Raw genomic sequence first — 25460 nt, forward strand, 5'->3', positions numbered from 1 at the left:
AGCCCCGGGCCGAGCCGCCGCCCCCAACCCTCCCGGGTTAGGCCTGCACTGGGGCAGCCCCCGGCTTGCGGCGGGCTGCATGCCACCCCCTTGGCGGTCCGGGTCCCGTCCCCGCCCCCAGGCCGGGCCGAGCCTGCGGGCTTCCCGCCCACGCCGGGCAAAGAGGGGCAGCCCCTCGCAACCCCCTGCCCCCGGTTCTTCCTCCCCGCGGAGCCCCCTTCCCTACCTGTTCTGGGTCGGGTGGGGGCTGCAGGCCCCCCGTGAGAGCCCCGGGCGTGCGCCTGAGGGGCCCCCAGCGATTGTCCTGGCTGCCCTGCTACGGGAGGGTGTCCCGTCGTATGGGGGGACCTACCCCACACCCCCTGCTAGGTGGGGAGAGCCTGGCTATGTTCAGGGGGTGGGGCCAAGCTCAGGGCTCGGATTCAGGCCCGGGCGTTCCGTTAGCCAGCACTGAGGTGGGGACCGCTCCTCAGGGCAGGCAGTGCCCCCCTCCTCCTCCGCAGCCTGGCTTGTTCCCTCACAGACCCCTCAGCCCTAGGGCTTGTCTCGGGTATGTCCGCCCCCATGCACATGTCCTGCCCCACCTCTGTACCCAGATGGTTGCCTGAGCCCCAGCTGTGTTCCCTAGACGTGTACCTGTGAGGTCTGTACCTGGAGGGAGTGTGTGGGGGAGGAGGGGCGTAGGGTTAGGGTTGTGTGTCTGGAGGGACTGGGTGAGTGCCTTATGGGTGGACTGGAAAGGGCATTTCTTGTTGGTTAGGTGATAAGGCACATGAATTGACATAAACGGGCAGGGGAGGCTTGGTTTAGCTGGTGACATCCTGGCTTTGGGGACTGCATCTGTTGATTAAGCTTCTGTTTGCAAATTCCTCAATTTTTAATAGTACTTACCAGCATCTTCCCTTGTTACTACTTATTTACTCGTCTGGGTATTGGTTGTTCAAAAGTGAACTGGGATGGAGCATGAGAACAGCTTAAACTGTGTGAAGTGGGGCTTTGAGGTGGGTGGGATGATGGAGAAAGGGTGCGGGTGGGAGCTTAGCTGGGCAGCAGTGCACCTTACTTACATTGTCTCACTGGTCCCATTGTTTAGCCCTGACATCTCCTTCATGCTCCCCCAGCCCGGATAAACTTCTGTTGTCAGGGTTTTTATGATCATAACAGAAGGAAAAACATAAAAGTAAACTTTCTAAATTCATATCGTCATGTTTTCTTGTTGCTAGAGACAAATCCTCAGCCTGGCTTTTTATGATAAAATTGACACAAACTGGATGTGTACAATGGGCAGACAAGTTGATGGATGGAAGGCTGTGAACTAGGCATTCAGGGAACTGTGCCAGGCAGCAGCACTGGGAGGGGAGTCACTGGAGAATGCCCACTGCTGAGCTGTGCTCCCCAGACTCATGTCAATGTCTATGCTCTCTTACCCCAGTACCCTTGAGATGTCTGAGTGTGTTCAACCCCAGCCTTCTACGGTCAATGAGAATAGGACAAACTACAAGATTAAGGGACTCCAGGAAATGAGGGGCATAGAATCTGGAGGTTGAACTCCCCAGCCCTGCTGGACAGCACAATTCCCTAGTTTCGAGATCCTCTCCATTCCCTGGGGTGATTGCCTGCTTTTCATTTTTATTGCTGTTCACTCAGTAAAAAGAACTCTGGCTCCGTGTGCAGAGTAAACGGGTGTCCCAACTTCATTTGGCATTCCCCCACCTTGGGGTAGATTAGCAGATAATTACTGCTCTCTTTTCTGTCCATTTTTGGACCATTCTGGTTCTTTCCCCTACTTGTCTTGTCTCTTCTGTGTATCCTTCCTTTGTCTTACATGTGTGTTGCAGACTCTGTACTCGCTCAAAGGCTACATGGTTGAGGGGCACCCATTAGTATTCCCTTAAATTGAGTAGAGAAGATTGGGTTGGCGGGCTGCTGCCCTGTACATGTGAGATGCTCTCATGGCCACTTTCACTAGGGGCCAAATTGTGAGCAATGGTGAGCTTTCAAGTAACGGCCTGCTGCTTCACTTGAAGAGGGGCAGAACGTTTGCAGTGTGTGTGAGGGAGATTGGCAGCTTTCCCTATTAACTCTGACCCCTTCTTTTGCTTCTTGTATACCCCCTTCCTGAAATGAGTCTGCCACACTAGTTGAGAAATGCACAAGTTTTTCATCAGTATCTTGTAACAGTTTTGTATGAATATATTCTAGCAGATGTCTAGGCTTCTGGTAGTCAGGCTGAAAGTGCATTTCCATTCTAATAGCCTCTTTTCACTTGCTCACAACTCTCCAAACTTTCCGGGCTGATATTTCCATGCTTGGTATCTGCCCAAAGGTGAGTATATTTGAATGTTTGAGCAAGATCCCTTTATTTGTCTTCTAGTTTGTAGGAAAAAATATTCTCCTCCCCCCCCCCCCCCTTTTTTTTTTTTTTTTTTTTTTGCAGGGGTCACACCAAAAACTACTGAGGTTTGGCAGGTGACAGCGACAAGAGTTCTTGAAGTGCTACCGTCTTTGCTTGGTTTAGAGGAAAATAAATAAATATAGGAGTGAAATCACCAAATGTGCCCAGTAATCTAACATTTTAGCAGACACCCCAACAAGCTCTGTACCTTTTGTGACTTTAAAGTGTGTTGTCAGGTTTCTAGTTTGCATGAGGGTGATCATCACTATTTCAGTTAACCACACAGAACAAAACCCTTCAAATCCCTACTTTAACATCAGGAACTGGAGGAGATTGTGGGGAACTGGGAGAAATTGTAGTTCCCACAATTATAAGAGACCTCCACAATTCTGGTTACATTCTGCAAATTAAACTCTGAAAAGTTTTTTCTCTTGCAGCAAACATCCAATCTATTTATGTACATGGTTATTCTGCTTTTATAACCCAGCCTTCTAAAAAAATAAAAGCAGCAATAAAAAGATATTCCACTCTATCACACACCCTAATTACCTCAAGGAGGTGTGTATTTCAAATGGTGACTGGGATTAGTTGGTGGTTAACATCACTAGAGACAATTTTTATTTATAAAAAACCCAAACAAATAAAATACAAAGTGAGGGCTGGGATGAAGGCTAAATTTGGCTGGGTGGAGGTTGGTGATGCCTGGGGGACTGATGGAGGTGGCTGCAGAAAGCTGGGCATAAGGAAACTTGAATTTGTGTGTGTGGAACTGGGGTTTGAGGGAACCTGCATTGTGGGAGTGTCTGGGGATAGCTGGGAAGGAAACTGGATTTGTGAGTGTCTGGGGATAGAAGCCATAGGGCACGTTGTGAAACCTAGTGGGTATCTAAGGACTGGGGGCAACTGAGACCTGTTTGGTGGTTGATGCTGGGTGTGGGAATCTGGTTCCCCCCTCTCCCTCCCTCCACACCTGTCCCTGCTGCCTCCTTCCTGTGGTAGCTGTCACTGCCTGCTCCTCCTGGTTGCTGTTTCCAGGTCCAGCAGGGGGAGCAGCAGACAGAAGCCGCTTGGCTGCATGCTCCCCCCAGGTGCCACAGCGGCCTCTGGTGACCGAACCACAATTGCCGGATGTTCCTGCAGCCCAGCTGGATGCAGAATATTCAGTCTGGGCCATGGCAATGCGTGTCAGCCTGCAGGTGTGAGTATTGTGTGAGACGCATGACACTTGGCAGGCCTGCAAAATGCAGTAGACTAATAAAACACTGAGTGCACAGCCAAAACTAAGTCAGAAAATTGAAAAGTTGAGGTTCCTACAGAAATATTAGTTTGGTGTCAGTGCATCCGTATCTTATGCTGCACATTTTAGACAAACAATAATATGCAGTTAACCAGAAATATAAAATGCTGCTGTGTTAAGTTGCTCAGTGAACCTTTATTAGCCTTTCCTGGCTGTTTTAACTCTACCTGCTAACATTACATCAGACTACTGTTTTGCATTTCATTATATGTGGTGCAGGTGTTACCTAAGAACAGGAAGGTGTCTGTGATTGGAGAGGTCAAGATATTTAAAAAAGGAGCGCTAAAGTTACTTTCCTAAGACTATATTTAACTTTAGGTACTCATCTTTGGAACTTTTGACCACGAATATTGCAAGTATCACCTCCTGGGATGCAGGAATGTCCTTGAGACATGCTATAATCAAATAAAAAGTTGACATTAGAAGACACAGTATACTCGATATGAGAATGAGAGCTCCCTCTTCAAGCAGACATCTGTGAAAACATGGAGGAGAGTGGAGAGGAAAATGGGCTTGGTGTGTGGTCAGGTATTTTCCTTGGGATTTTCATTGGCTGCAATTTTTCTTCTATATGCCTGTTGACTTTTAAGACTCTTCAAACACCGGTGCTTTGAACTCAGCAAAAAGTCAGAGGAGGGGTGGAATATGCAGGAGGATCATGCTCTGGGAGGGAGCATTTCCTTCCCTTTTTAAAAGTTAGGTTAGTGTAGCATGAGAAATCTCTAGAGACATTTGTTTCGATTTCAGAGACATTCCTACCCTTTTGGCATACAGTGATAGAGGGGAGCAGTGATTGGAGCAGCAAGTGCTTGCTTATTGGAATAAGTAATTGGGGCTAAGTGCCTGGAGTTACACACCCACCCACCCACCCATATTGTGGAATGCTCTTGTGGACAAGAGCTTGCCAGTAAAGGAAATAAAAGGCAATGGTTTCATTCAGTGAATTGCCCTGTGTAGCCGGTATGAAGCCTTGAGTGTTGTGGGTGGACTGGTAGATGGAGAGTTGATTGACTGGAATGCTTTGCTCCTTTTGTCCAGTTGATGGCTGATTAGCAGACTTTGTGGTGGATAATATATGCAATATCACAAGGATGAGAGGAAGATCTCCTTCTAGTTTTGATTTACTGGAAGTCCAGCCAGTTCATGTGGATTTAGTAAAAGTTGAAGTACTAAGTATCTAGTTGCTTTAGGGGTAGAAATGTTGTCAGAGGCCACATTTAGTTTGTGAAAAATAGTGGCAAAGAACCATAGTTTTCTTCAGTGACACATTGCTCAGTTAAATCTTCGTTTCCTGTGCTTGATTTTTTGTGCATTAGGTAGAAGGGATTGTGGTTTCTCTCTGAAAGAAAGATCAGCTTCTTTGTGTAATAATGATTTGATGTGCTTATTCTTCTGTTGATGTCAGCTTTTTTTTTTTTTTAAAGTACTTTGTGGACAGTTGTTGCTGTATGTATAAAAGTACTTCTGTGGTATTAGCGACCATAATACCTCAGTCATGCAGAGCAGGCTGTTGATACCACTCCATCAAAACCATATGCTGCAGTTATGTTAAAACTACGTAGCCTTTCTGGATTTTAGCCCTCTGGCTTCCCACCCATCTGATAGTGACAGGCACAGCTTTCCTTTATGTATATAATAGGTTTCTTGGGTCTGATTTTAGAGGAACTGAGTATGTGCAGCGCCCATTGCCTTAAATTGGAGTTGTGGGTAATCAGCTTCTCAGAAAATCAAGTTCCTTGTTTCAGTCATTGCAATCACATCACTGGTGTTACCTTATCAACAAAGAGTCTGACAAGTATATTTCAGAAGACAGAAGCTGTCTACCTGTTTCTTCCCAGTAGTCTCACTTTTGTGCAATGAACTGCTGTTCTTAGAGGAAGGATATATTGCATAACATTTCCTCTAAAACTTTTAAAAAATGATTTTAAGAAAAGAAACTAGAGTTGTATGTTTCTCGAATTATGGTGCTGGTTCAAGAGGCAGCGTGGTCAAGTTGTCTGAAGACTTTTAATTCCGAGTTTGCCACTGACTTGTATGATTTTAGTTAACTGCTCCTGCCTCAGTTTCCCCAATCTGAAAAATGGAGAATAATTGGTTACAGTTTGCAAACTGCTTTGAAGGTGCTGTGTAAGTTGGCTATTCTACAATGGTGAATGTGACAACCTCCCATTCTGAGAGAACATTTTGAGGCCCTAACACTGGGATATTGAGGGGGATGGTTGGGTAAGTGAAGGAGGTGGTCTCAAGACTGTAAGAGACTGTCTTGCTAAGTGATCTCCAGAATAAAAAATGTGGATGGATTAATGCTTTCATCCATGACAAGGTTTGCATTAGGCTATTGATCTGTTTCTAGGATGCTTGAAAGCACTCAAACTTAGGTCTCACAACATACATCTTATTGGGGCAAGTGTGTTTCCTCATACATGATTGGGAGAAACCAAGGAACCAAACTGAATAGAGCTCAGAAGAAGTCCACGTTATAAATAAGTTGAGATTTCTATGTTCATCAGTGTAGTGTCTGAGCACTTCAATGTTAACTTTCCTTCAACACACACAAGAGGCAGTGAAATATTATCTCCATTTTGCAGATAAAGATCTGAGGGACAGAAAGGAGAAGTGACTTGCTCAAGGTCATCCAAGAAGCTTTTGGTGAAGGTGGGAATAGAACTGAGTTAGCCCAGTGCCTTAAGCCGAAGACCAGCCTTCAGCTGATCATGGGTGACTGGGGTGAAGGAAAGCAAAAACTTGACGGTTAGGAAGAAAGATCAAAGGGAAAATATGTAGCTTCTCAACCTAGTCACTCCACATATAGTCTGTGCTTGAAGAGGAACTGTAGCCCAACAAATGAATAAGAAGCAAATGCTGAAAACTTTTCAGAGTGCCATTTTGATTATGTTCCTCTGTAAACCCTGATCTGTATTTTCTAAATGCATCTCATAGTTTGCCTTTGCATGGGAAGTTGGCCTGTTAGTCTGCTTATTTGCATCATGGGCCAAATTCTGCCACTCTTATGACTGACCTTTTTGGGAGGGTAGTTCCTATGGAATTAATGACCATCTGCCAAATTATGCTGCATTGCCAGGCCTGCTGTTATCCTCAGTCTTTCTCTTAGCTTTAGTGAAAATCCTGGACTGAGGAATTCCTCTGGGACTCTAGCAAATCTTCCATTTTTTTTTATGAAGCTGGGATCAGAAGAAAAAGGAGTGGAGAATTGGAGGAGAATTTGAGCATTGGGGGAGAAGCAAGCTTGGATAGGGTAGGTGTTAGTTTACTTGCCCACGTTTTCTCCCTCCCTGAAAGCTACTGCAATTGTTATCCAGTCTTTACTGTCTTCTCCGGCTTTCAGTATAGCATGCATTGCTGTTGTCATTTGGCTGATAAATTCCATTTCTCAAGCAGTGGTGTGGGATTTGTAGTCCAAATGGATCTTAATGCAGACAATAAGTGGCTTAAATCTAATTGAAAGTGATAACATGAAGCTCCTCTTGTAGTGAGGTTTAATTGAATTACAGTAATGTACAGTAATTATGTGGAGACTCGCAGGGCATGGAGCCAGTTTCACCATGAGAGAATGGAACCTCACTAGTTGCTAGCTTGTTTATTGAAAATTGGGTAGTCATCTAGAGAATTGGCTGATAGGTAAATAAACAAGTGACACTAGTTGCTGGGAGACTTTGGAAACTACTTGGTCCATCTTTGAGTGTTGCATAGATCCCCTTCTTGGGATGAGTGCATCCATCTGCACAGATAAACCAGTGGGAAACAGTGGCTGTTAAGGGCTGCAAGTGTGCCTTATATTTGGCTACACTTGTGAGTTGCAGCACTGTAACTCACTCCCTGTCCACACTGGCAAGGCATTTGCAGCGCTGTATCTCCGTGGTTGCAGCGCTGCATGTACTCGATGTCCCCGAGAGGAATAGCGTGTATTGCGCTGCCGCTGCGGCGCCAGTGTGGCCGCCCAATGCGCTGTGACTGGCCTCCAGAAGTATTCGGCAGTATCCCACAATGCTTGTTCTAGCCACTCTGGTCATCAGTTCAAACTCTACTGCGCTGGCCTCAGATAACCAACCGTGAGACCCACCCTTTACATTCCCCGGGAATTTTAAAAATCCCCTTCCTGTTTGCTCAGCCCGGCGTGGCTTGGAGCGCTATCAGCAAATCTTTCCAGGTGACCATGCCTCCATGCGCCAAGCGAGCCCCAGCATGGAGCACTGGCGAGTTGCTGGACCTCATCAGTGTTTGGGGGGAGGAAGCTGTACAATCCCAGCTGCGCTCCAGCCGTAGGAATTACGATACCTTCGGGAAGGTATCAAAGGACATGATGGAAAGGGGCCATGACCGGGATGCCCTGCAGTGCAGGATTAAAGTGAAGGAGCTGCGGCGTGCCTACCGTAAAGCCTGCGACGCAAACGGCCGCTCGGGTGCTCCCCCCGCGATCTGCCGATTCTACAAAGAGCTGGATGCGATACTTGGGGTTAACCCCACCTCCACTCCGAGCACCACCATGGACACTTCAGAGCCGGGGGGGGGGGGGGGGGGGGGGGGCGAGGAGGAGGAAAACGGGAGTGAGAGTGGTGGGCCAGATGGAGACACCCCGGAATCCCTGGAGCCATGCAGCCAGGAGCTCTTCTCGAGCCAGGAGGAAGGTAGCCAGTCGCAGCGGCCGGTACTTGGTGGAGGGCAAACAGAAGAGCAGGTTCCCGGTAAGCGGTTGTTTTTTTTCGGGAAGGAATTTTTTCGGTGCGGGCTCTTTGGGAGAGGAGGGTTAGGCATGCTTGCTTAGATGCGGAATAGTGCATTGATGTGGTTTATCACATCGCGGTAATCGGCCTCAGTAATCTCCGCGAATGTCTCATCCAGAACGTGTGCAATGCGCTTGCGCAGGTTTATCGGGAGAGCCACCGTGGTCCTTGTCCCATCCAGGCTAACGTGTCTGCGCCACTGTGCTGCGAGGGGCGGGGGGACCATTGCTGCACACAGGCAAGCTGCATATGGGCCAGGGCGGAAGCCGCATTGCAGTAGAAGACCCTCCCTTGCTTCCCAGTTCACCCTCAGCAGCGAGATATCGTCCAGGATGAACTCCTATGGAAAATGTTGGGACAGTGTTCAATATAGGTGCACCCTGCAGCTGTGGGCTCACCCCAAGGCACAGAAACCCAGAGGTCAGTGCAGCCCTGAAACAATCAGTCCTCCTTACTCACCATTTTGACAAGTTTCAGAGTAACAGCCGTGTTAGTCTGTATCCGCAAAAAGAAGAACAGGAGTACTTGTGGCACCTTAGAGACTAACAAATTTATTAGAGCATAAGCTTTCGTGGACTACAGCCCACTTCTTCGGATGCATCCGAAGAAGTGGGCTGTAGTCCATGAAAGCTTATGCTCTAATAAATTTGTTAGTCTCTAAGGTGCCACAAGTACTCCTGTTCTTCTTTTCACCATTTTGAGGCTCCCGTGGGATGTGTGCGCTCTGTTTCGGACGGGAAAATTATGCTATTGTGTATACCCTGTGTGTTTTTTACTCCTTAAGTGCGGGGGGAATCATTACTCTGTCTGGTATAAACAATGCTGCCTCGGTTAAATGTTGCATATTGCCTATACAGCTGCATCAACCTTGAGACCTCAGCAGTCCCTCTTATCGCCTGCTCAGAGACTGCAAAGACTCAGGAAGAGACTGCGAAAAAGCAAAGAAGACATGCTGCAAGAAGTGATGCAGCAATCTATTAAAGAGAATGAGAAAGCACAGAACTGGAGGGAGAGAGAAAGCAGGATCCGCCAGGAAAACGCAGAGCACCGGCAGCAAAGCACGGATCGGCTCATAAGCATCCTGGAGCACCAAGCAGACGCTATCCAGGAGCTCGTAGCCATGCAGAAGGAGCAGTACCGCAAACGCCGCCACCCCCCCCCTACAGCCCTTGTCCCAAAACTCTTTCTGTTGTGCCCCACTGTCACCTCCAACCCACTTTCCCCAACTTCCATATTCTTCACTCCACCAGCTGCCTCCAACACCAGTATCTTCACCACCCATCCCTGAAAACCATGACCCTTACCCTCTGCACTCAACCCCCATCACCATGCAGTATAGCTATCCTGCACAGCACACCAGACAAGACATAAGCAAATCTGTGATTGTACCCTTCCCCACTCCACCCCCTTGTTTCATTTCAATAAATAATTTTTTTTTCTTTTCAATAAATAGATTTTTTGGCTTTGAAAACATTCTTTATTATTGCATACAGTAAAAGACTCCTTAGCCCAGGAAATAAACAGGCACTGCAAGTCTGCTTAGCAAACACTGATTCCTAAAGATTGGAACTACTGCACTTCACTCCCGTGCAGAGCACCAGATATCACTGCTGGTTTTCAGCCTCAAATTGCTCCCTCAAGGCATCCCTAATCCTTGCAGCCCCGGGCTGGGTCCCTGTAATAGCCTTGCTCTCTGGCTGTGCAAATTCAGCCTCCAGGTGTTCAACCTTGGAGGTCCATGTCTGAGTGAAACTTTCACCCTTCCCTTCACAAATATTATGGAGGGCACAGCATGCGGATATAACCGCGGGGATGCTGTTTTTGGCCAAGTCCAGCTTCCCATACAGAGATCGCCAGCGGCCCTTTAAACGGCCAAAGGCACACTCCACGGTCATTCGGCACCGGCTCAGCTTGTAGTTGAACCGTTCCTTGCTGCTGTCAAGGCTCCCTGTGTAGGGTTTCACGAGCCACGGCATTAACGGGTAAGCTGGATCGCCAAGGATCACAATGGGCATTTTGACTTCCCCTACCATGATCTTCCGCTCTGGGGAAAGAAGTCCCGGCCTGCATCTTCCTGAACAGCCAAGTGTTCTGAAAGATGCGTGCGTCATGCACCTTTCTGGGCCAGAATGCTTTAATGTCAATGAAACGCCCACGGTGATTCACAAGTACTTGGAGAACCATAGAGAAATACCCCTTCCAATTAATATACTTGGAGGCTAGGTGAGCTGGTGCCAGAATTGGAATATGCGTGCCATCTATTACCCCTCCGCAGTTAGGGAGACCCATTTGTGCAAAGCCATCCACAATGTCCTGCACGTTACCCAGAGTTACGGTTCTTCTGAGCAGAATGCGATTAATGGCCCTGCAAACAGGCATCAACACGATTCCAACTGTCGACTTTCCCACTCCAAACTGGTTAGCAACCCATCCGTAGTGGTCTGGAGTTGCCAGCTTCCAGATTGCAATAGCCACCCACTTCTCCACTGTCAAGGCAGCTCTCAATCTTGTGTCCTTGCGCCGCAGGGTGGGGGCGAGCTCCTCCCACAGTCCCATGAAAGTGGCTTTTCTCATTCAAAAGTTCTGCAGCCGCTGCTCGTCATCCCAGACTTCCATGACGATGTGATCCCACCACTCGGTGCTTGTTTCCCGAGCCCAAAAGTGGCGTTCCACGGTGCTGAGCATGTCCGTGAATGCCACAAGCAATTTCACGGCGTACGCGTTACGCTGCTCAATAGCATCGTCGGACTCCTCACTCTCACTGTCACTTTGGATCTTAAGGAATAGTTCGACAGCCAAACGTGATGTGCTGGCGAGATAAGTCAGCATATGCCTCAGCAGTTTGGGCTCCATTTCACGCAGACAACAGATTGCGCTGCATAGAAACCATTGAAAGATGGCGCCAAAGGTGGACGGAAACAAAGGGATTTCTGGAATGTGAAGCGATGCATCACAGGGCGTTGGGACAGGACCCAGAATGCCCCGCACCCACGCCCCCTTCCCACAACCCACGGCGCCAGAATGGAAAGAGGTGCTCTGTGGGATAGCTGGCCATAATGCACCACTCCCAATGGTGCAGCAAATGCTGCAAATGTGGCCACGACAATGTGCTGGGCAGCTGTCAGTGTGGCCTACTCAGCTGTACGAAGTCAGTGGCCAGACAATGTGCTGGGCAGCTGTCAGTGTGGCCTACTCAGCTGTAACTCACAGCGCTGTACATCTGCAAGTGTAGCCAAGTCCTATGGATACCAGTGTTTAGAAATGAAGGTACGAGTAACCACTTCCTCTGCTGTTCATGAGTTGGAAGCAGTGAGTCAGGATCTCCATCTCACGCAACTATTTCAGCCTTTCTTTGAAAAACTACCTAGCAAACTCATAACAGCTCATTCCACACTTTTGAGTGTCTTATCTAGATCAGAGCCATGCCATGGTAGCTGTGCGGTGACCAGCTTGGCTGCTCATTCTCTCTCTTACCCAGTTGTTGCCAGTCAGAATTCCAGGCTTTAAATGCTTTTTGCTTGCAGGATAGATGTCTGTTTCAGATCAGCAAGTCCAAAGTTTTTTACGTCTTTGTGCCATATATTTGACTGGGAATGATATTAATTGTGCAGCCTTTTCTCGAGGTGTTTGGCGGGATAAAGACATTGGTCCGTCTGTTCCTTCTTGAGGCATTAAAGGTCAGTGCAACTGTTGTGGGACAAACCAAGACTGGCTTATTTCAGCTCCTTTGGTGCAAAAATGGGGAGAGAAGCATGCATTATAATAGGGTGATAGCACAGCTATAGTTATTTGTATTACCGTAGTGCCTAGGAGCCCTAGTCTTGGATCAGGATTCCATGATGCTAGGCGCTGTACAGACGCAGAACAAGAAAGCAATCCCTGACCCAAAGAGCTTACAGTCTAAGTATAAGACAAGAGATAAATACAGATCAACATGAAAAATACAAGGAACAATGAGACAATATGGTCAGCAAGGGAGGCTATGGTCTCAGCACACCAGGAGCCTAACCATTGTCAATGTTTTTCTAGGTATCACCAGGGCCATCCCTAGCCAGTTGGGTGCCCTAGGCAGCCCCCCTGAGGGGGTGCTGTGTGGGGCCCCAGGCCGCCTCCTCCCCCCAGGATCTGGGAGGCAAGAGCTGTGGGGGGCCCACAGTCCCAGAGTGGCCCAGGAGATTAGCAGGGGGCCAGGAGCAGCACGCTCCGCTTCCCTCGTCCCAGCCCCAGCCGTGTCACTCGGGGGAGGTGGCTTGGGGGAAAGGACCCCACACACACACTCACTGGCAGTGGCAGGAAGCAGAGCAGCCCGGTCCCAGCCTGCTCTACTCCGCCAGCTCCCAGCCACAGCGCTCCGCTTCCCGCCGCTGGTGAGAGCTGGGGGCGGTCCTTTCCCCAACCCGAGCGACATGGCTGGGGCCGGGGCAAGGGAAGCGGAGTGGGCTGGGGCTGCATCTCTGTGCTTCCCGCCGCCAGTGAGTGTGGGGGACAATCCTTTCCCCGCACTCACAGGCTGCGGGAAGTGGAGCGCCGTGGCTGGGAGCTGGCAGAGTAGAGCGGGCTGGGGACGGGTTGCTTCGCTTCCTGCTGCTGCCGGTGAGTGCGGGGTCGCTGGGGGAAGAGGTGGAATAGGAGTGGGCCGGGGCGGAGCAGGGGGGAAGGGTAAGAGGCAGGGTGGAGGGAGTTGTCCGGGGCCCCACCCCGCCAGGGACGGCCCTGCCCCTTGCAAGGGGGGCCGGCTGAGGGATAGGGCTGGTCGCCAGGGCTGGTGCTGCCGCATATGCAGCACGCAGTTGCCTAGGCTAGGGCACCATGAAATTTGGGCAATTTGGTGCCCCAAATTTCATGGTGCCCTACGCAGCTGCGTATGCTGTGTATGTTTAAGGACAGCCCTGGGCATCATGCTAAAGTGTTCTGAAGAGGGATTTGAAGGAGGATGAGTTATGGGCAGCTTCTCTCAGGCATGGGGGACAGCATAAGAGAAAGTATGAAGGTGGTTGTTTGAAAATTTAACGAGTGGGCAATAGAGGCTGATCTAAGGCAGGAGTCAAGGGATTCAAGGGGGTGGGAGGACATGGTCAAAGTGATGGGCTTTGAAAATGATCTTTGCAGCAGTATTCTGAATGGATACAAGCAAGCCAAGACTTCATTGGTCAACTAAGGAAAGAAGAATGTTGCTCTAATTGAAAGGCAAGATGAGAGGCTGGACAAGGGTTTTAGCTGTGTGGATGGATAGGAAATGCTGTGTCTGAGACGTCGTGCAGAAAGAATCAGTAGGGCTTAGACATAGTTTTGATGTGAGGTCCTACAGAAAGTTCCTAGTCGATGAGGATGCTCAGATTTTTTGCCCGAGAGACAAGTGGAATGGTAATGGTGTCTACTGTGATCGAGAAAAGGTAGCAGGAAGGTCTTGGGGAGAGGGGCCATTAAGAGCTCTATTTTCGCAATGTTGCGCTTAAGCTGATGACTGGACATCCAGAAGCAGATGTCAGAGAAATGGGCTGAGATTTCCTTTTGGACAGATGGAGACTGGTCTGCAGTAGAGAGGTAAATCTGAGGGTCATCAGCAAGAGATGGTAGTTGAATTTGTGTTTATGGATGGGATTACCCAGGTTAATTATATATGTTAATGTTGAGACTAGCTTATTGTTTAACAACCTATTTTTTAAAGTGCTTAAAAAAGCCACATGCTTCCTGGATTGTCTTAAAAATTGCTGTGCAGCATGGCGATCCAGAGTAGGGTTAGTGGTCCACATTTCAGATCACTTGAGCAAGGAGCTTCCAAGATGCATGTCCCCTTAAAAAAAAAAAAAAAAAAAAAAAAAAAATTTATGGTTCTGACATTTACACACATGCGAGGCTCAAACTATGGGTCTGATCCTCCCCAAACTAATATCACCTGCTTGGGATTGGTATCAGCTACCGTCCAGCCCCCACTGTCCCTTTGGGGAAGCGATATTTAAAAAATTGGATCAATAACGTGATTCGGGGTTGATGATACAGCCATTTAGGCACGTGCAGCAGGACTAGGGTTCTTCAAGCAGCCAGAAATCAGTAAGTTGGTGGCTCGAGGTGACAAGCTGTGGCATTTGAACCTGTGCAGCACTCATGTACTGTGAGTTTGAGTCCTGCTGTGGTTAGATGTTTGGCTGCATCTCTGTATTCTCACTGTGTGCTGCCCCAGCTCTGTGCAGACAGCTGGCACAGCAGACCTGCCCAATGACCCAAAGATCTGTTAGGTACGAAGGCACCCAGCCAGGTTTATTGTCGGCGAAGCACAGTACTAGTATCCCGCAGACTATACCGGGCCACTAATACATGTATGGCCGTAACAATGGACCAGCTCACTGCCTCTGACATGGCTAGTTATTACCCATCTTGACCTTATCTTTTAGGAGGGGTCAGTGTGTTCCTGTTATCCTCGGGGAATGTTTTTTGTACCATCCTTTATCGGGATGCTGTGGTACCACTTGATAGCGGGATATGTTTGCGCCAGTGTGGCGAAGTGGGACTGTTCTTAATGTTTTCTCTGAATACTGTGTGAGTGCCTCAGTTTCCCCTATGCATTTCTTAAGTCTCCGGTGCGCATAAATGGCCGACACTCTGTATCCTGGCAACAAATGGCTGGGGCCCTTCTCTCTGCAAGGGAATAGCTAAAGGTGAACAAAGAAATCAGGTGACCTCCTGGCCTGGGAAAGAGACAAAGGCCAGAAAGGAGGGGCTGGAGGGGGTTTCAGTTGGGAGCTGGCTGGGGACGGAAAGTGAGGGCAGACGGAGTTGTCTGGCTCACTGGGCCCCAGAATGGACCCGGCTGAGGGGTCCTGTTCTCTATACCTACAAGCTCTGTTTTAGACCATGTTCCTATTATCTAATAAACCTCTGTTTTACTGGCTGGCTAAGAGTCTCGTCTGACTGCGAAGTGGGGGTGCGTGCAGGACCCTCTGGCTTCCCCAGGACCCCACTTGGGCGGACTCGCTGTGGGAAGCTCACGGAGGGGCATATGCTGAATGCTCCAAGGTCAGACCCAGGAAGGTGAAGCCGTGTGAGCTTCTTGCCCTGAAGACAGTCTGCTCCAATGGAGAGGAGGCTCCCCAAAGTCCTGACTGGCTTTGTGGGGAGCAGAGCATCGGCTGGGGACTCCGTGACAGCGAGTATTCTGTGCCTAGCACTTCTTAAGAATGTGTATTTCTACAATATCAGCCCTATTCTTGCCAGATTCTGTGAGTTGGTCCTGCCTCTTTCTCACAGCTTGTCTTTGCGTTATATCAGTAAAGCTTTGACTACTACTTTAGCCCAAGCCTCAGGCCTCTGATACAAGGGCTTATGTCTCAGGCTTTCTTCCTACTACACCTGCCCTTAGCAGTTTTCTGAATGTGTTGTGCATATTTAGCTCTCTGTTGCATTTGCAGAGGCTCCTGGAAGCTTTGCCATGAGAGCAAAGTTCTGGTTTGAGATGATATTTCAGTGCTCCACAGGCATACTCAGATTTTCCTTTAGAAGCATTGTCAAGGAAAATAATACGTATTAGAGTAGAGCTGAAAGACTCTGGTAAGCAGCAGTTTTATGGTAATGTAACTATGCTGCAAGCTCCTCGTCCATGTCCTGAACAGTGGGACTGAGTGATTGGAGAAGCCATGTAGTTGTGACTCTCATCAGTGTAAGCATATCAAAATGGATTGCTAAGTATCAGGGAATGCAACCATAATAGAGAACCCTATAATAAGGACTGGTGTAGCATCAACATCCACTAACATGGTACCAGAATGATGTAATCAGTCAAAACAAGAATTCATGTGTATTATGAAAAATACACACAGAAAACAATGTCACCTTTTTCATAGAATCATAGGACTGGAGGGGACCTTGAGAGGTCATCTAGTCCAGTCCCCTGCACTCATGGCAGGACTAAGTATTATTAGAATTATTTAGAATAATTTATCCAATCTACACAAACACAGAGATTACTCTTATCAATTTCACATTTCAAAGTGCTGTAGGTCCCTGGAAAAAGGGGTCCGAATGCAAAGACAGACATCAGAAAAAAACTTCAGTCGAATGACCCTCTTTTTAAAACCGCCAACCTCAAATGCGTTTTCCCACAAACAAACTGCTATAGAAAAATCCAGCCATGTACAAACTGCAGTGAGTATTAAAATGGTATTCTAATCCCAAAGACAGAATTTTTGTAGATCTTTTTCACCCCATTATAATGGAAACCCTGTTGCGACTTCACTGTGGTGGTACTATTGCCCTACCATAATATTGCTGTGCCACATCAAGGCCAGGGTGGAGTTAGTGGTGTAAGTTGGGGTCCCAACATACAGCCTATGCTGAGTTTATTTCAATTTTCAAAATGCTCTAAAAACCACATGTGTGGCAAGACTATCTTGAGTACTGATACTTCCCTCCAACAGGCTGGGGTACCTTTTGAGAGAAGGGGTAGAACATCCACTGAGATGTTCCCAGGAAGTCTCCTTGTGCTCATGGCCCCCCATTACTCCTGTTTCCCCCAAAAACAAGGGGAATGCCCTCAGAACTTTGTTAATGCAGAGTTAAGGTTGATCAGCAACACCTCGTACCCTACCAGAACGTTGACTGCCTGGCACTCCTGAAAACCAGGAAATACAGATCACATAGCACCCATCCCCATTATGCAACCCTAACTCTGCCCTCTTTCAGTGATGTCCTGCCTGCTCTGATGGATACTGTTGCACTCTATCCATATGATATGGAGCACTGCAGGGACACAGCACTTGAGTATATTAGGAGAAACTGTCAGACCAGGTCCTTGCTAAAGCAAAAGTTGTGTGAGGTGAGCTTAGTCAATACCAGCTGGCTATGCCTATTCTTATCCTCCGTTTCACCTGTTCTGCGCAGATGACCCTCGAGTGGCCAGATGTTACCAACACCTGTCCTAAGGATCCCCTCTGGAGCGTCCCCTGCACTTACCTCCTCACCAGCCTGCTGCCAATTCCTGTGGCAAGAATAATCTGTTGTGCTCCTCTGCTTGCAGAGCAGACATCACTCAGCACAGAAACAAGTGGTTCATGATCCCTCTGGATGTAGATGCATCTCTCCATGTATTGCAGTGTGAGCTATTGTGACCTACTGCAAGTAATCCCTGCACCCTCATGCCTGCTTATTATGGGACAGCCCTGGCTGAAACATACTTGCAGTCTATCCCCAGTGGCACTTGCCAGCTCCAGGGGGCAGAGTGAAAGCTGCAGGGTGAGCTGGCATTTACTTTAACTCTAAATTGTAGCTTTCAGAGGTTTAAGTATAGGTGCATTTCATGTTCTGGAAGGGTTCACAGCCCTGCCAATCAACTTTAACTGAGTGTTAACCAAGTTTTTGGACACTGAATCTCACTCCGGTCTGAGGCTTGTCGAGTTCCAAACACTCTCCTTGGCTCCTCTCTGGCTCCAAGACCAAGTAGTACCTCGGTAACGTTGGCACAGAAATAATAATATTTAGTTCTTAGAATCTGAAGCAGTGCTTCAGTGCTGTGTGTGTAGGATCCAATGGAGACAGGTCCTGTGGTCACGCGGCAGCTGGATCCAAGCTGTACGCTTACCGGGGCGGGGGGTGGGGTGGGATGAGAGCTCTTGATTGTTTCAGACTCTTCTGCTGATATTGGCATTGCAGATCTCCATGGTACGATCGTGTGGAACTCATTTAAAATGTTAGCATTTGGCTGAGTGGGTACATGCCCTTGTGTGTCTCTTTCTGGAACCCAGGGTATATAAAACCCCCACTCCACAGTTGTCCTCTTTCTACCAGCCTGAGTGAATGTGGAATTAAGTTATCTCCTGGCATTGAGACTCATCCACTTGGATATTTTAACCTATCCCCAGCCAGCATTTCTTCCTTAGAAAAGCTGTATTAGAATTGGGAAAGGTACAGAGAAGGACAACAAAAATGATTAAGGGTATGGAACAGCTTCCATTTGAGGAGAGACTAAAAAGACTGGGACTGTTCATCTTGGAAAAAAGATGATTAAGGGGTGATATGATAGAGGTCTATAAACAATGCATGGTGTGGAGAATGTGAATAGGAAAGTGTTATTTACCCCTTCACATAACACAAGAACCAGGAGTCACCAGATGAAATTAACAGGCAGCAGGTTTAAAAAAACAAGAAAAGGAAGTACTTCTTTACACAATGCACAGTTAACTTGCCAGGGTTTGTTGTGAAGGCCAAAAGTATAAAATTAGATGAACTCATGGAGGATAGGTCCATCAATGGCTATTGGTCGTTAGCTATGGTCACATCCAGAGCATGGGGCTGTCCCTAAACCTCTGACTGCCAGAAACTGGGACTGGATGATGGGATGGATAATTCAATAACTGCCCTGTTCTGTTCATTCTCTCTTAAGTATCTGGCATTGGCCACTGCTGGAAGACAAGATACTGAGCTAGATGGTTCTATTGGTCTGTCCCAGTATGGCCATTCTTATGTTCTTTACCAGCCAGCGTTACAGTTTGGAAGGAAAGCATACTCTTCTGTGGCCCTCTACGAACTGCTAATTACTGACAGTTATTCTTTGCTACTCCCTCTAGACTAAGATACCTGGTGGGAGTTTATCCTGAAGACTAAGAAGTTGGAATTTCATGACCTTTGGAAAGTTGAGAAGTTTTAACTAACTCTGTGAAGGGCCTCTAATGATCTGTTAGATTCAGTGTCTAGGTTCTTGGCTACAAACATTATTTCTTTTCAAGCCCTCTTGGCTATAGAATTCTAGGACCAGATTAGTGGGTGAATCACTTTATGAAGAATGATCCAACTTATAAGTGTCAGTTGACTTTCTGATATCTGACTAGTCCTTCCTCTGCACTTCAAGCAGTTTGAGTCCAGTGCAGTTCACATCATCCTGGTCCATCTAGAGAAGAAAATATAAAGAGCTCACCCAAGATGTAGATGGTCCAGCAGTCCAGCAAAGTCGAACTTATTCTAAAGGACTGAACTAATTTTAACTCCATCTCCTCATTATTCACATTTTTACAAGCACACAGGATCCCTTCACATCAGTGGGTCCTGGAATTATCCATTGAGAATACACACTTTAACTTGGGGTCATGCAAAAACCCAACCTCTTTTCCATCCTTCTTGAGGAAGCTTTCTGATGGACTGCTGAGAGACAAAATGCAATCTCTTATGGAAATGGAGGCTATCAATTTCTAAATCTAATACACATAAAGTACTTAGCAACTTTACTATTTGTCATTTTTGCATACTTTACCTGATTTCTTTGTTACACTGGTTTGCATTACCATTATTGATTTGTAATGGGTGCAGTATAAGAGCTGGTCTTGCAGCCCATTTCTGCTTCCATTGAAGTCAATAAGAGCAAGATTTGGTCCCTAGACTTCAAATACTCTTCTCAAGGTATGTTCTAGTTTTGGCACATCAGTGTAGATTAAATATTTAACAAGGCTATTCCACCCTTTTGGAGAGCCACTGATAAGTAATTTATTGCATTATCTCCTAGGCTTCTTGTCAGAGAAATGCATATAGTTGTATTAACAGTATTTTTGAGTTCTTTGCCTTGTTCTGTTTTTCCAATCCTTTCCCAAAACCAGTGCTGATTTTGATTTGTGGCTCACAGAATCTGCTCCAGGTTCCTTATGCCTGTCCCAAGAACCTACCTCAATGGCCTCTGCCTCTGATCCAATTGGCAGCAATTTTCTGTGTAAAAGGGATCAACCAGAAGGTCCAGTTTCGTGTTACTCATGTCTTGCTATGGGAAGAACTTCTTTTGTTTGCTGTTCTACCTCTTCTGTACACTGCACCTGTGCCGTTGAGCTGCCCAGCCACTGTTCTGTTGGGGAATTGAGATCTTAAGTCTCCCTCCATGTCTAGGAGGGTTTGTATCTCTCTGACCCTGCCAGGATTGCCCATCTTATTGCACTTGTCTCTCTTAAGTTGTTGTGGCTTCCTGCAGGCTGCAAGTAAAACACCTTCTGCCCCTCTGCCCTGCTTCAAGATCTTGCAGCGTTTCTAGCTCCTTTGTATGTCACTAGGAAATTAACCTATTGCTGAGTCCTGCTAGGATCTAAAACTGGTGTATCTCAGATACCAAAATAGGTTAGAGAATTTGTCCTTCCTGACGTGCTTAGCTGCTAAGTGTGCTGGGTGGTTGGTTTACTCCTGAGGCAAATCACAATCATCTCTCTGGATTAAAAATTGGTTAATGGAGGCCATTTGAGGTGGTGAGCTCACATAGTTGGTGGTATGGAGCTTGCCAGTGTGTTTCAGCAACTGGCCGGTTTCAGTGTGCGGACAGGACTTTTTCCAGGGAGCTGGCAACTATCTTGCAGGGGTGTATTTAACTAATAAATGCTTATCCAAAGACAGCTTATTTTTGACTAGTAAATGACCGTGATTCTGCTGCTTTTATTCTGAAATCTGTGTGCTTAATCTATATTTCCTTATTCCAGGGTAGTAGTTAAGAAAAAAAAAATCTTCATCTTGATAGTATCAAGCTGCTGACTACTTTGAAGTATGGGTGTAGTAAGAACATAAGGGTGCAAAGAGCAGATCCCAGAAAAATTAACAAGGGGGGATGGTCCATACTTAAATGTAAAAGGATCAATTTCTTCCTCCTGGCTTGCACAGGGGCATGCTTTACATTTTGAAAGTTCATCTGGTTTCCTAGGTTTACCTTACATCATTATCCATTTGGAAGGTGTATAAAAACTACAAGCAAGAATAAAACAACTATTTGTGTTTGTATAATGTGCCTGTTTTGAGCTCTGTGAAAACTGGAGATTAGTCTCATGTTCATGGATTTCCATTTTTCAGCTCCAATAAACCCACTATACCTGGTCAGTTAAAAGGTGCTGCTACCATTGTTCTCCTAAAGGAAGTCGCAGTGGTTCAGTTTTGACAGTAAAGCATGGCACTACTTGGGGGTCCAGTTTCCTGTCCGTTCCAAGAGGAGCAGTTTCAGCACATTCTGAACGATTGGTGGGAGTGATACCTATAACGTGGTGAACTTGTAGAGCAAACCCTACATTCAGTGTAAACATATGCAATATTTTACTTAATTTTACTGCTTCTTCCCCTACCCTAGCCCTCTGTTCCTTCCACTTGGATGTCATATTTCGGTCTGGTGGTGGTCAAACTGCTGATGGTTCATATTTTAGCTGGAAAAAATGCTCCTTGTTGGGATTCTGGTATGTCTGCATACAATGAAAAATGTTGAGTGGGCTGGGTTTAATTTCCAGCAAATTTGTATCAACTTCTGGGAGCTCTTTTGTTTCGTAGAAATTCTTCTCTACTTTTCTCTCTCCCTTCCCACCCTCCACCCAACCTTCTCTACAAGGCATGCTGAGGTATAGTTGATTTAATCTTATGACTGAAAAGAAAAATGCATAGATGCAAATATTTTGTATTTTGAAAGGGCTTCATTGTTAAAGCTTGCATTCAATGGACTCTCTCTGTCTTGTTTAAAGAAGCAAGTAGCTAATGTCACAGCCAGACCCTAGAACTTAATAGTGAATGTTATTTTGTAAAGGATGTTTACTTTTAAATTGCCAAGCCATCAAAAAAACTTCTGTATATGTAGGTTGGAAGTTAAGTGTGGCTAGGAATAGTCCATTAAGAGGTAGCTGCTGTTGAAGTTAATGTGTGAGATGACCCAAAGAAGTGGCAACAATTAGGTTTTTGCCTTGTTTGCTGCGTTATGATGCACAAGGAAGATGTGAAGGATGGTGGTACAATAAAAAAGGTTATTTTAAACTTAAAAACATCAGGAATATCAAGTCTTGCCTTCCCAGATCCTCTGGAGGTCTCCGGTGGAGAATCTGGAGGTGTAATTAGGAAGTGCTATGTCCTATTAAGGGGTGAAGGTATTGGATCCAAGGGCTTGTTTGCACACAAGCTGTACTGCTTTAACTATACCAATATAAAGTGGCACCTCCCCTAGTATGGACACAGTTATACCAGTATATATATACTTGTACAAGTACAGCTATTCCTGTTCAGGAAGGGGAATAAGCTATACATAGTAATCTTTTGTATTACAGTAGTGCTTAAGTGACAACCAAGAATGGGGCCCCATTGTGCTAGGCACTGTACAGAGCAGCAGATGGTCTCTGTCCGAAAGAGCTTATAATCTAAATAGGCCAGCCAGCCAGAGGGTTGGCAAGAGGTATAACATACAAACTGTGTGAACAGTCTGATGGCGGCAAACATTAGTTAGTTCTATAATATCTGTTTTTTTTTTGTGTGGCTTTACTTAGGAGGGGATTAGCTAAATGGAAAGAAGAGGGAAGGGGACAGGGCAGTGGGGAAGAGGGGCAGGTATGGAGCTTGGGGTCAGGGGACTTGAGCAAAGAGCCAGTCAGAGAAACCGAGAAAGTCCATTCAAAACTGAGTTCTCTGAATGTCCAAAGGACCCCGCTTCGCTGCCTTCTGCTCTTGCTGGCTGGAGTCTGTTATAAGGCATATTATATTGAGAGAGCTGCAGCCACACTAGGAGTTGTTTTTTAAAAATCGCACCTGAATGTTACACTGGTACAAAAAAACTGTTGATCAGGCCTTAACAAAACAGCTTTTCTTCAGCTGTCTGCATATTAAGCATAAATGGATAACAAAAAAGACTAAGCCAGAAAAATAACTTCCCCTCCTCTAGGTTTCCCTTTCTTGGTGTATCATTTATATTCTAACTCTGCTGGCTTGCTAGTCATCCATAGGATTTGTGGTGGAGGCACCAACTTTCAGGGGGAAGGAGGTTTACCCACCCATGGCCTGGAAACTTCAAACATGCTTTATTCAATTTCATTTAACAAGGATAAGTGCCTTTGAGTGTCCCTTGGGGAGAGGAGCAATGGATGTTGGGAGCCAGACTGAAAATCTGCTTTCAGATAAACCAGTGTAATTCCAGAGTACCTGTACCGAAATCCCTGGAGTTAGAATAATTTTATAGTTTTCACTGAGAGCAGAATTTGTCATGTTGTTCATTGTACATTCTCTAATATTTACTTAGTTATTGCTTGTATTGTGGTAGCACGCAGCAGCCCCAGTCATGGCCCAGGTCCCCATTGTGCTAGGCGCTGTACAAATACAGAGAAGAGATGGTTCCTGCCCCAAAGAGCTGATAGTCCAAATACAAGACAAGGAAACACATGGATACAGACACAGGGAGTACAAGGAAAAAGATGGAATATTGTCTAAATAGACAAGCATATGCAGAGAGAAGAAGTTGTGTGCGGCATATTTTCATTAAAGGTTGCATGAAAAATCAAAATAAGAGTTTATGCATCTATATGAAAGGACAACTCTTGTCATTACAACTGTGCTTGTGGTTTTATAAAGAATAAAGCACCAGTGTACTTCCATGGAAATTTTAATGGAGCAAGATTGTCTATATGGGCCTGCAGTGAACAGTACGGCATATGTATATCCTGTTCCGTATTCCCTAGTCTCGGATGATGGAATAGATGATAGAGTATATGAAAAGCGAAGTGACTGAGCATACCGTAACTCCCCTCCCCTGGTAACTGCAATCTTAAAAATGTTTTAAACTGTTGTACATCACAACAAACCAAGCTAGTGAGCTTAGACTAATGGGATCATAGTGAAGTCTTGACGTAATTTTGTCAGAACAAGGAGCAATGGTTTCAAGTTGCAGTGGGGGAGGTCTAGGTTGGATATTAGGAAACACTATTTCACTAGGAGGGTGGTGAAGCACTGGAAATGGTTACTTAGGGAGGTGGTGGAATCTCCATTCTTAGAGGTTTTTAAGGCCCAGTTTGACAAAGCCCTGGCTGGGATGATTTAGTTGGGGATTAGTCCTGCTTTGAGCTGGGGTTGGACTAGATGACCTCCTGAGTGTTCTTCCAACTCTAATCTTCTATGATTCTAAGTCTCTAACTTTTCCCGGTTTGCCCTCCTTTCCCAGCATGGGAAGCTCACTCCTAAAATCAAGCCCTTCTTTACTGACCCAGTTCCAAAATGATCACCAGGTTTTCCAAGTTGTTGCTTAAATGATCCCAGATTATAGACTTCACTCAGTAGTGCTAGATCCATGTTCCCACAAAATGCTTGCCCTGAAGAAGCATAGCTATGTGAAGAAGCTGCTCGGTGGCTGGGCAGACACCAACGTCTGCAAACTCAGAGGACATTGCTGAATATAAATCACTGGAAACCACTCTGCATCAGCACTGAATTCTGTCCTTGCTGACTCAGATGTGGAAGTGGAGAAATTAACCTGATAATTTGTTTAACTTTTGTGGCCATGCATATGAAAATCTGCTCTTAACTCTTGCATCTTGTGCTCTCCTGGGCTCTACAATAATGTATTTGATACACCCTTTCATGCAAAAGTCTCATGGTGCTTGGCAAACAATAACTCTGTGAAAGAGCCTGTGATGACTGTTAGTTCACAGAGGGGAGAACTGAGGACTTGCCTAAGTTGAGACATTTGTGGAGTTGGATGGAACCCAGGAGTCTTGACTCCCAGTCCTGTGGTTTGACCACTTAGGAAGCATTCCCAGTATTCCAGAGTGAAGCACTAGTGACCAATAAATGCAAACAGTCAAACCTGAGAATAAAACCTGGCTATTTGAGGGGCAGGGAAAGTCAAAACAGATCTTGACTGTCTTGCAATGTTGTAGCTGTGTTGGACCCAGGATATTAGAGACAAGGTGTGTGAAGTAATATCTTTTAATGAACCATCTTCTGTAGTTGGTCCAATGCAAGATATTACCTCACCCACCTTGTCTCTATCTTGACTGCCTTGACAGATGAGATTCCCTGGGGTTATGTCCTGAAGCCAGAGGGATGATATCCCTTATTAGAGTATCCTAGCTAGTGTAACTGAGGCGATACGAATTTCCTATATATTTCCTTGTGATGGATGGCTGTATGTGCCCTCTCACAGTTTCTGCCACCTTTATGCCATTCTCTCTTCCATCCTTTTTTGCCTCTTATCGTGCCTCACTTTTTGCTCTCATTTTGTGATTCCCACTCCCTCCCTGCTCAGCAGAAAGCTGCGTGCTGCTTGGGGTTCAGGCATCCCACAGTG

At 46.4% G+C, this 25460-nt stretch overlaps 2 protein-coding genes across 18 annotated transcripts in view; both read left to right on the top strand.

Annotated features, from left to right (window-relative positions):
* The window catches only part of LOC101932594 (metastasis-associated protein MTA1), a 384146-nt gene that overhangs the window by 255 nt on the left and 358431 nt on the right, over positions 1-25460 (top strand). The window lies entirely within an intron of this gene.
* On the top strand, positions 4-9905 carry LOC135973242 (zinc finger and SCAN domain-containing protein 20-like). The gene is made up of 2 exons (XM_065555733.1): positions 4-8395; positions 9292-9905. The coding sequence occupies exons 1-2, from the start codon at positions 7867-7869 to the stop codon at positions 9720-9722; spliced, it is 960 nt and encodes a 319-aa protein (XP_065411805.1). The 5' UTR covers positions 4-7866; the 3' UTR covers positions 9723-9905.

The sequence above is a fragment of the Chrysemys picta genome, chromosome 8 (assembly GCF_011386835.1).
Source record: "Chrysemys picta bellii isolate R12L10 chromosome 8, ASM1138683v2, whole genome shotgun sequence".
Lineage (NCBI taxonomy): Eukaryota > Metazoa > Chordata > Testudines > Emydidae > Chrysemys > Chrysemys picta.